The following is a 15,443-nucleotide window of genomic DNA, read 5'->3' as shown; positions in this document are numbered from 1 at the left end:
TTTTTCTTCACCATATCATGTAATTTAGAGTGTTTCCCTTCATACTCAAAATCGAGCAATCTAGTATTAGGTTGGAAAACTGACACTTAGGGAGAAATGGTATTATGTGATGGTTTCCCACGATTTGTGAATCCTAATTACAATCCTTATACAGTATTTTAAATGTTTGTCTTATTTAGGGAGCCCTTTGAATGTATTGAAAGTTTCTGTTGTTGCTATAAACAGGGATAGGCATGTTTAATCATCAACCTCACACCCCAATCCTGTCCCACTGTTTATGAGCCTTGGACTTAAGGAGTGGGAGGGAGGGAAAGCTGGTTGGAAGGGGTGAGGGACCTCTCTTTGGTCTTGCCTTTTGGCCTTCTGGTACTCTCCATACCCACCAATATGTCTGTACTGAAAGGCAGTGTTGTTGCTGTCATTTAACTGCTAGTCTTGGCTTTGGCCCCTTGGTTTCTCTCTGGATCTGGACAGATGTGAGTTGCTATAAACCCTTTTACCAGTCACCACGGGAGTCCTGATCCTGCTTGTTGGGGTCCTTATTAGAGCTCTTCTCTTTTTTCCCTTGGGTTACGTGGCCCAGAACCCAGCAGCTGCCAGCAAGGGCTCTTTTATAGTGTCAGGCATTTCTGCTATTAGAAGAGTAGGAATGAATTTTAAATGGTGGAGATTACAGAAGTTTTATTACTGGTAGAGGATATCTATGATTAGGGACATTCCTGCTGTGAGTCATACATGGACTAGAGCTTACTAAAACCAAGTGAATCCTCACTTGGATCAGATATCTGCAGCAGAGAAAAATCACTTCCTGGGTATAAATTGTGCTTTTTGTCTTTCTAGTTCTTTGGTCACAATGAACACCACATTAGACTAGAGACTATGTGAATGTCTCACCATATAGTCTTGACTGAATTTTAGAAAAATATTGAAATAATTATTACTAAGCTATCTTGCTGGTGATAGCTTAGTAATAATACCTTCACATGTAAATAACAGTGGCCTGTTTACCTTTGAACTTAAAACTTTGGAAATGACTTGAGAGAGATCATATACCTATAAAAATAGTTGTAATACACTATAGAAAATGGTATTTGACTTTAAATCCAGTTTCCATTAATAGTCATGGCCTGTTTAGGTGCTATACAGTACTCATACACTCAGCATTCTGAGTAGTGAATGAACTGATGACTTGGACAGTTTCTGCAGGTATTGAGGGCAGATATATTAACCTTCATGGAAATGCCAGGAATTAAAGTACCATTTATTGAAATTCTCTGTGCATGGTCCTCCCCTAGGCTGTTTTATTGGATTGGCCAAAAAGTCTGGTATGTTTTTTCGTACAATGGTTCTAGTAGTGCTTAATTATCTTTAACTTCATTCAAAACAATTTTGTTAGATTGTGTTGTGACAGCTGTCATATCAGCGTGCATTTAAAGTGAATTTTTGTGCAGTTATTTTATTTTGAATATGGAAGAAAATATGCAACATTTTTAGCATATTATTTTGTATTTTAAGAAAGGTAAAAACACAACTGAAACACAAATAAAGACATGTGCAGCATATGGAGAAGGTGCTGTGACTGATCAGATGTATCAAAAGTGGCTTGTGAAGTTTCTTGGTACTATTGACATTTTGGCCAAATAATTTTTTGCTGTGGGGCTGTCTCATGCATTGGAAGATATTTAGCAGCACCCCAGGCCCCTACCCACTAGAAGCCAATAGTGGGAGATAACCAACATACTCAAAATATTCAGATCAATAAAGTTATTGGTGGAAATGAAAAATGTGTCATTCATTTTACAGAAAAAACCATACGGACTTTTTGGCCAAACCAGTACTTGTAGGATCTCATTTAATCCTGTGAATATTGGTATTATCCCTATTTCTTTTGTTTTATTTTAAACATAGAGGAATTTGAAATTCCAAAAGATTAAATCATTTGCCTAAACTTAGTTAATAACAGAACTGGAAACTGAATCTAGAATTTATGACATAATTCAGTGGTACTGTTTCCTGCTGAGACTTAGGGTGGTAACAGTCCTCTCTTCTTTCTGACGTAGGAGCACCTCTCTTGACGTGGAGCCTATCTATACGTTCAGGGCTCATAAGTAAGTATGTGCCTTGTAAAAAATCAGCATCACTGTCCGTCAGCCTCATTGGGATATTTTATTTTCTCTCACTTATGTATTCATATTATGAATTTTTTGTATTTAGTAGCTTTTTTTGTAAGTGTAAAAGAAACTGGCAGATAATTGTTAAAATAAGTTTATCAGTGCCAAATAGGGATTCTTGCTGAAATTAGGTTTTATTTGCATGATGTTTAAATGATGTATATATCTTTCATAAAGTTGAGGAAATTAGATTAAAATATTAGAAATCCTGACCTCTTTTCCTTAAAGATAACCTATATAAAATATCCAAGAATTTTTTATTGTGATAGGATATTACTTGCTTTTTCTGTTTTCCCGTTAAGCTTAAGGAGTGTGTGTGTGTGTGTGTGTGTGTGTGTACACACATAGTCACTTGCTTTGTAGCACAGAGATCACATACTTTTTATATAAAGGGTTAGGCAGTAAATATTTTTAGGCTTTCCAGGCCACATATTTGTTGTATATTGTTGATTTTAGTTTAGTTTTATAACCCTTTAAAAAGAGTAAAACCTATTCTTAGTTTGAAGACTGCTCAAATTAAGACCACTGGCTGGATTTGGCCCTCAGGCCATAGTTTATCAACTTTTGGTTTAGCAGAGGAAGAAAAATGAACAATGCTTTGATAGTATTTTTACTCATTGTACAACACTGAAAAGTAGAAAGGCATTTTGATAATTAAGTATTCTTACTTATAATAAGTCCTATTATCAGATTATTTTTGAGACTAGCAATTGATTTTCTCTCTCAGAGGGCCGGTGCTCTGTGTGGTGATGAGCAGCAACGGCGAGCAGTGTTACAGCGGTGGGACCGACGGGCTGATCCAGGGCTGGAACACCACCAACCCCAACATCGATCCCTATGACTCCTATGGTACGTGAGTCTCCAAAGATACAGAGGAATAGAATGTTTTCTTTTCACACAGCTTACACAGCACACATAAAGATAAAATGAGATATTTAAAAAAATAAATCAGAAAAAAGAACCATATCTTTTTATTGTTCAAAAGGACTCCTATATTTAGGAACTAATTTGATCTATAATGCTAAAAGAAAAAAGAAAAAAATATTCTTCCTGAGAAAACAGTTCCTGCCATCCAGAGTCTTACTGATTGGAGATCCTGGCCTGATTGACAACTATTTTCCTCATTTTAGGCATCTGAACAGTACTTGATGCATTATTATTGATCTGTAATAATATTTTATCACTATTCTAATAGACAACTTTGAAGGAAAATGCACGTTGGCATCATCTTCTTGATCAATTATTGGAGGGCATAGAGGCTAATGACTTTTCAAGTCCATGGCACCAAAATATTTAAAAGGCCTTAAAAAATTAAGGAGTGCCCTTTAGTCTTGGGAACAGTACCATGAAGCACAAATTCTTATTTTAATCTATCACTAGTTTTTAGCATGAATTTCCTTGTAAAAACTGGTTTAGGAATTGACTGTTTTGGTTTCCTCTTAAATTCTAGAATGGTATAAAGTATCATTTTTCATTAAACCATATTTTATTTTCATTATCACTTTAGATTAATTTTATTGCCAAACCTAAATGAAGATAAGAAGTTCAGTAAATAAAAAAATTTCCCAACATTTATTTAATAGGAATTTAACATGTTTGTGAGAAGTCAACCTCCTGTCTCCCCAGTTTTCTTACACATTTATCTGTTTCGTGCCTTTCCTCAATTTTTTATATATCTGAGAATCAGTTGTCCTCATTCTGCCCCAAGCCAACCCCTTCTGTTTTTGCTGTTGACCCCATTCTCTCGTTTCCTTTGAGGCTGCACACTACCCTCCTCCTAAACCCCATGCCAAGTCTCTCTCGTTCTCATCTTAAGCCTTTCCCTCTTTGTTCTCTTTCCATCTCCAGCATATAAGTAACTTCAGTTATCCCCTGTCCTGGGCAAGGGGAGGTGTTTTCTGACTCGGTTCTCTCTCTGGCTTCTGTTTAGGCTCTTTCCTTCACCATTTGCATCTCTTTGTGGTATTATCTAGAAAACACAACTACTAGGTATAATTCCTTGTCCTTTCCCTGTGTACCACCATCCCTCTGTATTTCATCTTCTGGTCATGCCATTTTAAATACAAGATTTTCAGTGCTGATCCAGAGGGTACTTTCCAAACCCTTCTTTTTACTGGATATATATTGGCTCTCAAACTGGACAACTCCATCCTCTTTGAAATTTGTCCACTGTGGGATTTTTTGAAATGTAACTCTGACAATTTCTGTTCCCTGTCCATCATAAACCTTTTTTATTTTTCTTACTTTAAATAGTGACATTTATCCAGGTCCATACCCTGACTCATTCTTTGCATTGTCCATATAGTCTATTCTGTTTTAGATCGAATCCACTTCTGTGATGTTGACTCATAAGGCTCTTCTTTAAGCCTCAGGCTTAAACATTTGCCTGTCGAACATTTTACAGTGGGTGCCTCATTGTCCACAAATACCCTCAAATGCTGTTTCTTCTTTCTATTTTGCCGTGTATAATGTGTACTTCTTCACTCAAATTTTTGAGGGAAAAATAAGGATGTGCAATTAACATGGGTAGTACCTGAAATACCTTGTATCTGTTCTCGCGTTTGTAATTATTCATTACATAAAATTTCTTGTACCATAATATGTTAAAAAATAAATGCTAAAATTCCTTTATAATACAAAAAAACACAAGTATCTAAGTAAATAAATGATTGAATTAAAATATTAAAATGAAAGATTTTTTCCCCAAAAGTTTGGGCCAAAAATGTGGGTGCGAGTTATACACAGGAGCTCATTATACATGGCAAAATACGGTATTTATTAGTTGGTGTCTCTACCAGAACTACCCAAATTAGAAGCCTATGAGTTATCCCTTTTTTCCTTGTTCTGTTTTACTATCTACACCTTATTATTTACTTAGTGTTTTTGATGTTATTCCTGTTTTTTAATTTACTCTTGCTCTGTCCCTTTTACCACTGCCCTTGCTTGGGTCTTCATCATTACTCTCAGTCTACTAAAACTGTCCTTGCCTTTATCTTGATCTTGTTTAGTCTGTTTTCTGTACAAAGTTACCTTGTTATGAAGAAATTAAGGAAATTATGCTTCAACAAATAAGTTGAAGCATATACTATGTTCATGAATTGGAAGAATTAATATCATCAAAATGCCCATACTGCCCAAAGCAATTTATAGATTCGTTGCAATCTCTATTAAAATACCAGTGGCATATTTCACAGATCTGGAACAAACATTTCAAAAATTTATATGGAACCATAAACAACCCTGAATAGCTGCAGCAATTTTGAGAAAGAAGAGTGAAGTAGGAGGGATCACAATACCTGATATTAAAATGTATTACAAGGCTACAGTAATCAAAACAGCCTGGTACTGGCAGAAGAACAGACTCATAGATCAATGGAACAGAATAGAGAGCCCAGAAATAAACCCAAGTCTCTGTGATCAATTAATATTTGACAATGGGGGCAGAAGCATAAAATGGGGTAAAAATAGCCTTTTCAACAAATGGTGTTGGGAGAACTAGACAGCTACATGCAAAAAAATGAAACTTCACCACCAACTTGCACTATATGCAAAAATAAACTCGAGATGGATGAAAGACTTAAATATAAGTTGCAACATCATAAAAGTCCTAGAAGAGAGCATAGGGAGGAAAATCTCAGATATTCCATGCAGCAATATTTTCACTGATATGTCCCCTAGAACAAGGCACACAGAGGAAAGAATAAACAAATGGGACTTCATCAAAATAAAAAAGCTTCTGCATGGCTAAAGAAAACATCAGCAAAATGAAAAGGGAACCAGCCGTATGGGAAAATATATTTGCCAGTGATACCTCAGACAAGGGTTTGATCTCCAAAATATTTAAGGATCTCACAGGACTCCACTCCAGAAAGACAAACAACCCAATTAAAAAACGGGCAAAGGACCTGAGCAGACACTTCTCCAAGGAGGACATAGAGAGGGCCCAGAGACATGTGAAAGGATGCTCAGCATCACTAGCCATCAGAGAGATGCAAATTAAAACCACAGTGAGATACCACTTCACACTGGTCAGAATGGCCATTACAACCAAAATAACAAACAACAAGTGCTGGCGAGGTTGTTGGTGGGAATGCAGACTGGTGCAGTCACTGTGAAAAACAGTATGGAATTTCCTCAGGAAACTAAAGATGGAACTGCCTTTTGACCTGGCAATTCCACTGCTGGGATTATATGCTAAGAATCCTGAAACACTAACTCAGAAGAACCTGTGTATCCCAAGGTTCATGGCAGTGTTATTTATAATAGCCAAGTGCTGGAAACAGCCTAAGTGCCCATCAGTACATGAATGGATCAAACATCTGTGGTACATTTCCACAATGAAATACACAGCAGAAAGAAAGGAGCTACTACTATTTACAACAGCATGGATGGAACTGGAGAGCATCATGCTAAGTGAAATAAGCCAGGCAGTGAAAGGCAAATACCATATGATGTCACCTGTAAGTGCAACCTAGTCAACAAAACAGAAAAGCAAGCAAAATACAACCAGAGACATAGAAATAAAGAACAAACTGACAGTAACCAGAGGGGAGGTGGGAAGGGATAACGGGGTGAGGGGAGGGGGAAGATTGTCAAGGAATATATATAAAGGACCCATAGACAAAACCAAAGGCGAGTAGGATCCAGGGTAGGAAGTGGGGATGGCTGGGGTTGTGGGGGAGTGATGGGGGGAAATGGAGACAACTGTACTTGGACAACAATAAAAAAAGCCATAAAAATAAATAAAAGGCTCACACTGGAGGTGGGGGGAAGTTACCTTATTAAATGCATATTTTACCCTGCTGCCCCTGGGAAATCCTCCATTTGTTCCCTACTGCTTTCAGGATAATTCCCAAGTACCGTAATATGTCATAGAAATCTCACCATAAACTAGCCCCTCTCATCTTACCTACTACCTCCCTTGAACTTCATACTCCAATAATACTGAATTGCTTGTTTCCTCTACAAATCAGGCTATTTTTTCTTGTGTGCTTTTGTCGGTGCTGCCTCTTTTAACAGGAATGACTTTCCTCTATTCTTTGTCCAACATCTGCACATGCTTGGTGTCATTGTCACTAAGAAGCTTTCACTCATCCCTGTTACTCTCCTTGTAACTGGTGTTGCTCACTATTACTGTACTTACCACATGGCCTTTTGAGGAGGACAAGGATGGTATTGTGTCTTAATCATCTGTGTGGCCCCAGCGTGTAGCATAGCACCTATTACACTGTTTGTCTTCAGTAAATACTTTATGGTATGACAGAGAGAGGATATAGGACAAGAACATTTTAAACTTAACATCTGTGAGCCGTCTTGAAAGTACTATTTCACAGAATCATTGTGAGGATTAATAATTAAAATTTCCAATATGATTTTCATCATGAAACATTGCTAAGTGACCCACTCCCGGTGTCCTCCCTCCCTCCCTCCTTCCTTCCCTCCCTCCTTCCTTCCCTCCTTCCCATGCATATCATTCATGTCAGTTACTGCTGCTTGAGAATTTGGGGGATTCTGTAGGTCTCAGTTCATGTTCATTTTGTCAGAGGCCTCAACAGGAGTAATTGCCATTGATAGTACTGGAGGATAAGTGGCCTAAAGGAGTACATCCCGAGTGCTGCTGAAGGGGGTCAGAGGAGGGGAGGATCTCTGTTTACTTCTTCGGGGAATATGAGTTGTGATTTCTCAGTGTAGGTTAAATTCAAATGATTGATTTGTGTTGACATGGACTTGAATATATCTAGACAAGTGGAAGGAAAAAAGGGAGGGAGAACAAATTACCTAACTTTTTTAAAAGAGAAAAGTAGGCACTTTGTAATTTTAATGTACAAATTTTAAACTATATTTGCATATTTCAAGCCTATTTTTAATTATTGCAGTATTTCAAAAAGAATAATGAACAGTAGTAGGAAGCATATTTTATACTGTTATCAGGTTCTCTTATTTTCTCTGGAATCTGAGTACCTTTATAAGTTGTTTTCTCCTCCTGATTTTACATTCTTGCTGGTTTCTGTAGATCCTTCTGTTTTGAGAGGTCCTCTGCTCGGCCACACCGATGCAGTGTGGGGTCTGGCTTACAGTGCGGCACACCAGCGCTTGCTGTCCTGCTCAGCAGATGGCACTCTCCGCTTGTGGAATACAGCCGAGGCAGCGCCAGCCTTAAGTGTATTTAATGATAATCAAGGTACATACTTCTTCAATTATTTTACTGATTATTTTATAAAATTCTGGATTGTGTTTTATTTTAAAAACAAACATGCAAATAAAGGATTCCGCAGACTCTTACAGTTTAATTTGAAGGGTTTTTGAAGTAATGAAAATGTGTTTATTTGAATGTTCAACTTATGTATAAATTTTAAAAACATAGTATTGGATGAAAGTACACTTAAAAAATTTTTTTGAGATATAATTTGTATATAGTAAAAACCAGATTATGACGAAATGTTCTAATGAGTTTGACAAATGCATGACTCTTGGATCAAGATATAGAACTTATTTAACTCCCTAAAGCTTCTCTGTGTTCTTCTCAGCCAGTCCCCTCTCCTCATGCCTACCCAGAGGGACCCACTGTTGGTTTCTTTCATCATAAATTAGTTTCGTCTATTCTAAAACTTCATATGAATGAAATCATACAGTGTGTACTCTTTTTATACCTGGCTCTTTACTCTCCCTATAATGTTTTTTGTGATTCATCCATGTTGTGATATCAGTGATTTTATTTATATTGTTTAATGCTTATTTCATTAAACCACAGTGTGTATATTCATTTACCTCTTAACAGACATTTGCATTGTTTCCAGTTTTTGATTATTTTGAACAAAGCTGCTATGAACATTCATATGTTTTTATTATAGGTGGGTAAAGACCTAGAAGTAGAATTGCTGGGCTTTAGAAGTAAAATTATCTGTTTAACTTTATGTGATACATTTTTTCCAAAGTAGTTTGCCATGTTGCATCACTGACAGCGATATAGGAGAATTTCTGTTGTTCTACATCCTTAATTACTAACATTGGTATTTTGAGTATTTCATTTTAGCCATTCTGATGGGTGTGTAGCAGTATTTTATTGTGGTTTAATTTGCATTTCTTTGCTGGCTAATTCTTCTGAGCACTTTGTGTGCTTATTGGCCATTAATATATCTTTTACAATATACACACTTTTTTTTACTGTTTAACAGCTTGCTTTAGTTAGATTTTTGAACCAGATGAAAAAGTCAGATTATATGCATATGTACACATTGTTCAATTTTTTATGTTTATAAATAAGTGCCAAATTTTAACCAAGTTTTACTTATTTTAGATGATATATAAAAAAACCTTTATTCTTTAGCTGTGATAACTTGTCTAGGTTTTGATAAGTTACTTGCATTTAAAAAACAACATATTGATTAATTTTAGAGAAAGAGGAGAGGGGCAGAGAGAGAGAGAGAGAGAGAGAGAGTTGTTGTTCTACTTATTTATGCATTCACTGGTTAATTCTTGTGTGTGCCCTGACTGGAGATTGGACCTGCAAAATTGGTGTGTTGGGATGATGCTCCCCGGCCAGGCTGAACTGCCTGCATTTGATATTTTCATGACTACCAATAACAATTTGGAATTTACTTCTTAAATTCCATGTTTTTGATAAGTTAGAATTCCTAATAAGAGATGAGCCCTTAGAAGGAAGAGTTCCCACGATGCTACTCTGAGCCCCACGTTGAGATAGAAGCAACAAAACTTGTAGTCCATACATGTTTTCCATTTATTTTTTGAATAAACGCTTGCATTCCATATATGTATTAGCTGGATAACAGGTAGAAGATGTACTGAACAGGTAAGAGTAATGAAATCTACATTGAGTGTCAATAAGCAAATTCTGATCCTAATATCAAACATCATTTACTCTTAAGGAAATCATGCTGCTATTTGTTTTGCTATATTTTAAACACATTGTTAAATAGACCCTCTGATTATTATTCTCTTTGAATATGTTCTGACTGTTGTAGAATTGGGAATCCCTGCCTCTGTGGATCTAGTGAGCAGTGACCCGAGCCATATGGTAGCATCATTCAGCAAAGGATATACAAGCATCTTCAACATGGAAACACAACAACGCATTCTGACTTTAGAATCCAATGTAGATATGAGTATGTATAATAGTATTTCCATAGTCTGTGTTTGGATAAATTTTTAAACATCATTAAAATTATAACTACTAGAGTCATCTATGAAAAATACTTGTCATTACAAAGTCTTCTGCTTGCTAAATCACAGAATGTGTTACTTAGAAGGATATAATAATTTACTATTGGTTTTAAGTCTTTGGGTTAAGTTTATGCACATTTATAACTACACTATTTGAAATACATTTGAGCTATTCCAGAGTCAAGCTAATTTTGTGCCAGATTATGTTTTTAATTTTGTTTAGAGAAAATGTATATTCTGAATATAAAATATTTTTCATTTCTCATAATTTAATTTTTTAAATCAACTAAATTTTATATTATTAATATAATTTGACACAGTTCATTACTGATTAGAGTATAGGTCAAGTTGTACCTCTCAAAATCCCAAACCTGAGGCTTCTTATTGGATATATGAAGTCAGGAAATAATTTTACAGATTGTAAAGAAGATATTACAGAACTAGTTTGTTTTGGACTTTTTAACCTTTACTTTCTATCTTTAGGCTTAATCCAGACAATTACAGTTCAGGTTGCAGTTGATAAAGAAAACTTACATACACATAAATTATTATTTTAATCTGAGAGCTAGCTTTCAAAATAATTATTATGGTGTGTGTATGTTCCTTCTGCCTTTTTCTCCCCCAAATTTCCTACATTTCACCTTGGTTTTATTTTCTCTTCCTAATATGTTGTCCGTTGTTTCTTCTGGTGTCCTGTGAGAATTGTTTGGGGAAGAAGGCATGAACAGAGCTTTGAACATTTGGATATAAAAGAGACCAAAAATCAAAATTGAGATTATGGAATAGCAAAAATTGAATTTTTTTTTGCCAATAAATGTAGGTTTTAGACTCTCAGTGAATTTAAAATCACATTTAATACATGACCTAAAGTGACAATAATAAAGTAAAATCCCAATATGAAATTAAGGAGGATGTGAACATTTTTAGAATTACCTTTAGAGATTGTAGTTAATTCTTTGAGTAGTAACTCTCTTTGAGTTACTGTCTTGAGTGGTAAATGTTGCTTTTTCAGTGACTTCTACAAATTAGTCAGACATTAAGTATGGTGAGTGAGATTCTATTTTTTTCTTCAAAATGTGTGACTATAATATCACATGACTTTTTTCCTGAACCTGGAAGCATTTGCTGCAGAAAGCTGCCCATGATGTTTTGTACAAAGACAGTACTATTGGAATAAGTGATAATGATTTTGAGTTAAATAATATGTCCTGGCATTTCCTAAATTATCAGTTTTATTACTTCAAAGTTGTATAAAACAAACTCAAGTTAGTCTTTTATTTCTTTCTACTGTGACTACCCCTTAGCTATTTATATTTGACTATGTTGCTTTATTCTGGAACTTAGCAGATTTTTAAAAAAATTAAAGTTCAGACCAAACATTTTTCAGAGTGAAAATGAATTTCATATAGAGTTTAAAACAATGAAGGATTTTTGTTGTTATGATCAGATTAAATTATCTTTCTTCTCATTGATGTCAATGGTAATTTGACTGTGATAAAGTCACAAGTAATCCAAGCAGGTAATTGGGTGCTTGTGAACACAGTGAAAAGGTAAACCATTTCTGAGTTGCAATTTAAATATATTTGGAGGATTGTCTTAATTCATTGTTAGAATGATGGCTGGTAGGCCTTCAGTTTATTTTTAGGGTTCTTTGCATTTGCTTACTTGTCTGATTTACTGTTCAAGTGGAGAAACTTCCTTTTAAGTTGCTAAATAACAACTTTCTTTTGTCTACTTCCATCATTTGATTTCTATCACTTATTTCCCAGATTTCAAAGTAATTGAAGCTATTCACAGAAATTTCTCTTTCAGATTATATTGGATATTTTAATTAAAATGCTTCTTTTTTGTCATTATTCTTCTGCTAGACCTTAAGAGGATATAATTCAATGGTGTGTTATCTGTGGAGGCAAAAAAAAAATTCCATAGGCTGAATTTTGAAACTAAATACTTTGTATAGGACCATTTAAATTGGATGTAACTGACCCAAAGCTTACTCCGCATGGTCAGGTGACTTTTCGTTGTGTATTTAGGTGACACTTTGGGTGGCTGCCTGCTGTTAGCATGGGGAAAAACTATCTTCAGTTTTGAAGGTGTCATATTTCTAGGAATCGTAGGAAAATCCAATAGAGTAGGCTAATATTACCACTATTTTTTTACCTGTGTTTTCTATTATGTGAATATAAATTCATGATATCTATTCTGATTAAAAATTGTTTTGAAACTCATTATTCTGTACTCATTTTAAGTTTACAGAAAATTTTCAAAAATATAGTATAACTTTTGACTATTTTTCACCCAGATTCATCAATTTTTAATATTTGCTACATTTTGTCACATTCGCTTTATTACTCTCCATATATGTGTATAATTTAAAATTCTGAACCGCTTAAGAAACATCGTACTCTTGTACTCCTTGGTCCTTTAGTTAGCACAGCAGTTCCCAGCCTTTGGAACCGGGACTGGTTTCGAGGAAGACAGTGTTTTCCACAGACTGGGTGGAGGAACGGAGACAGGAGGCACAGAGCTCAGGCGGCAATGCAAACGAAGCCTCACTTGCTCACCTGCTGCTCACCTCCTGTTGTGTAGCCCACTTCCTAACAGCCCATGGCCCGGTACTGGTCTGCGTTCCCGTGTTTGGGGGTTCCTGCTTTAGCATGTAATTCTAAGAACAAGTACATTCTCTGCCATAGCACATTACATTGCCAAAATCAGGAAATTTAACAGTGACACATGCTGTTGTCTATTACATTCAAATTTGCCAGTTGTCCCAGTAATGCACTTTATAAGGACATCCCTTCCTCTCCCAGGATCATATAATGCATTTTTGTAACTCTGACATGTGTTAAATTAGTGTTACCTTTATGTACATTTTTCCTTATAAAAGGTATATTAACATAAATTACTAATTAAACTTAAGTTCTTACTGATTTTCTTCTGCTAGAAGACTTGCAGGAAGAACTCATGATAGTATAGGTACCAGTTTTGGCAGTTGTCTGATTTGCATGAGCTGTCTGGTTGGGATAGATGTAGCAATCAGAATAGTTACTGAGTTTGTTGTATGATTTTGGGCGAGTCACGACTTTTTCTGGACCTTGGTTCATGCGTGCGCTGTGATTATGTGTTTAATGACATATGTCCTACCTGTCCCATTGTGCATATAATTGCAGTCTTTTCAAAAACTGTTAAGTGGTGCATAAGTCCTTTTGGCGTGCTTACTATTTTAAGATTCCAGATGTGTTGGATTGTTAGATGGTGAATTTCTGTTATGATGAAAAAAGAAAGTTAAAATGTTAAGAAACTCTGTCTTGTGTATCTTTACATGATAACCATGTAATAAAGAGCTCTGTATCTAGAAATGGTTGAGATTTAAGTTTGAGAATTGTGTACAAGTAAGTAAGGATGGAATTTTTAAAAGTAGCAGAAGTATCACAGAACATTATAGAAAGAGAAACAGCACTGGCTCTAGGCTAAGCCATAGGTGGTACCCATAGACAACAGGTCGTGGAAAAGGAAATTCTACTTCTTAGGTAGCTCTGGGTTTGTCAGTATAGCATTGCTCAGGCAGCTCTCGTTTCCTAGCACTGAAATTATGAACACAATTGCAGAATAAATGAACTAAAAACAAATTAAAATCACCTTTACTTTCTCGTCTCTTAGGGGAGTATTCATTTCTTTCGTGGGAAGAAATAGTAGCTTTGACTAATTTGTATTGTCCTTCATTTTTTATTTTTAAGCCTCCAACTCTTCCTGCCAAATAAATAGAGTCATCAGCCATCCCACTCTTCCCATCAGCATCACTGCTCATGAAGACAGGCACATCAAATTCTATGATAACAATACAGGTAAAAATTGATTAAAAATTGATTATTGTTAAAGAAATAAAAACCCCTCCACTATAAGTAGGCTGATTTTGGTGCCTGTTCGTGACTCCATCATCAGGGAGTAGGTGTTGAAGCACAGATACTCTCCCAGCTCGGTTTCTGTGTATGTCATCCAAATCTGCTAAGGACTATCTGTCATATCGCTTGTAGAGTTATTTCGGTTTATTTAATAGTAAGTACATGCTATATTTTGGCCCTGGAGTCAAGGTTATCCCTAGGAACACAACAAAAATTTCATTCAAATACCAATAAAAATGATCGTTTACTGTGAAACTACTGGAGGAAAGTAGAAGTAAAGGCATAGGAGCATTATATTTTGTTTGAAATTATTCAGTTTTTGAATAGCCTTAGTGTTCAGATGGACAACCCCTGTCCTTTGGTTTTATTTAATTCATTTTTCCATGGACTGATCTTTTTTGCATTATAATCCTGTTTGTTCCTGATTGACTTGAATTGGGGCTGTCCCGGTTTTTTCTGGATTACATTTCATTAGTCCAGTGGAAATGCATGAAGACCTGTGCTGGGAGAACAACACTGTGTTCGCAGCCGGATGTACCTGACTGTCTGCATTGGCTTTGTAACTGTGTTGACTTTTACTGACTTTGCTTAGCTGTGAATGATGAGTAATTTAATATTCTCAACCTCTTTCTATGTATTGCTTCTACCAAAGTTGTGGCGAGGTTTTCTCTCTGTTCTCTGTCTTTGTCTCAGTCTCTTCTTCTGTTCCCATAATCCATATAATTTGCCTGCAGCTAAAGGATACAAAATAGATGGTTAATGTTTGAATTCTAGTTAATGTACATGGTTTACTGACTTTTATATTGTGATTGAAAGACAAAAATATAATCTGGAATTTGAGCTTTTGTTTCCCATCATTACCATGGCTAGAGTGGGGAAAGACACTGTTGTTTTAGCTGATGAAAAAAAGCTGTTGATGCAGTAAGTACACAGAAAGGGATGACTGGAGAAACCAGTGTAATGTGGTAATTGGCATATATTCAGGATGAGGAAAGCTATTAATAAAGAGTAATGATCTCTTTTTCCAAAGGCAAACTGATCCATTCGATGGTAGCCCACCTAGAAGCTGTTACAAGTTTAGCAGTTGATCCTAATGGCCTGTACTTGATGTCTGGCAGTAAGTACATCAACTATGTATTATTTATTTGTTCTTATCATTTTCATGTTAATGTAATTTTTCCTTTCAATT

The 15,443-nt window shown here is 35.7% G+C and overlaps 1 protein-coding gene across 3 annotated transcripts in view; it reads left to right on the top strand.

Annotated features, from left to right (window-relative positions):
• STRN (striatin) overlaps positions 1–15,443 on the top strand; it is a 100,737-nt gene that overhangs the window by 73,760 nt on the left and 11,534 nt on the right. For all 3 annotated transcript variants that reach the window (XM_036027854.1, XM_028514383.2, XM_028514384.2), the window contains 6 exons: positions 2,061–2,108; positions 2,899–3,020; positions 8,185–8,352; positions 10,154–10,294; positions 14,090–14,197; positions 15,285–15,371. In XM_036027854.1, coding sequence (XP_035883747.1) covers positions 2,061–2,108; positions 2,899–3,020; positions 8,185–8,352; positions 10,154–10,294; positions 14,090–14,197; positions 15,285–15,371 — 674 coding nt within the window. The remainder of the gene's footprint in view (positions 1–2,060; positions 2,109–2,898; positions 3,021–8,184; positions 8,353–10,153; positions 10,295–14,089; positions 14,198–15,284; positions 15,372–15,443) is intronic.

This window comes from Phyllostomus discolor, chromosome 6 (assembly GCF_004126475.2).
Source record: "Phyllostomus discolor isolate MPI-MPIP mPhyDis1 chromosome 6, mPhyDis1.pri.v3, whole genome shotgun sequence".
In the NCBI taxonomy this organism is placed as follows: domain Eukaryota; kingdom Metazoa; phylum Chordata; class Mammalia; order Chiroptera; family Phyllostomidae; genus Phyllostomus; species Phyllostomus discolor.
The sequence above is the reverse complement of the archived record's forward strand: the minus strand, read 5'-3'. Positions and strand labels throughout refer to the sequence as shown.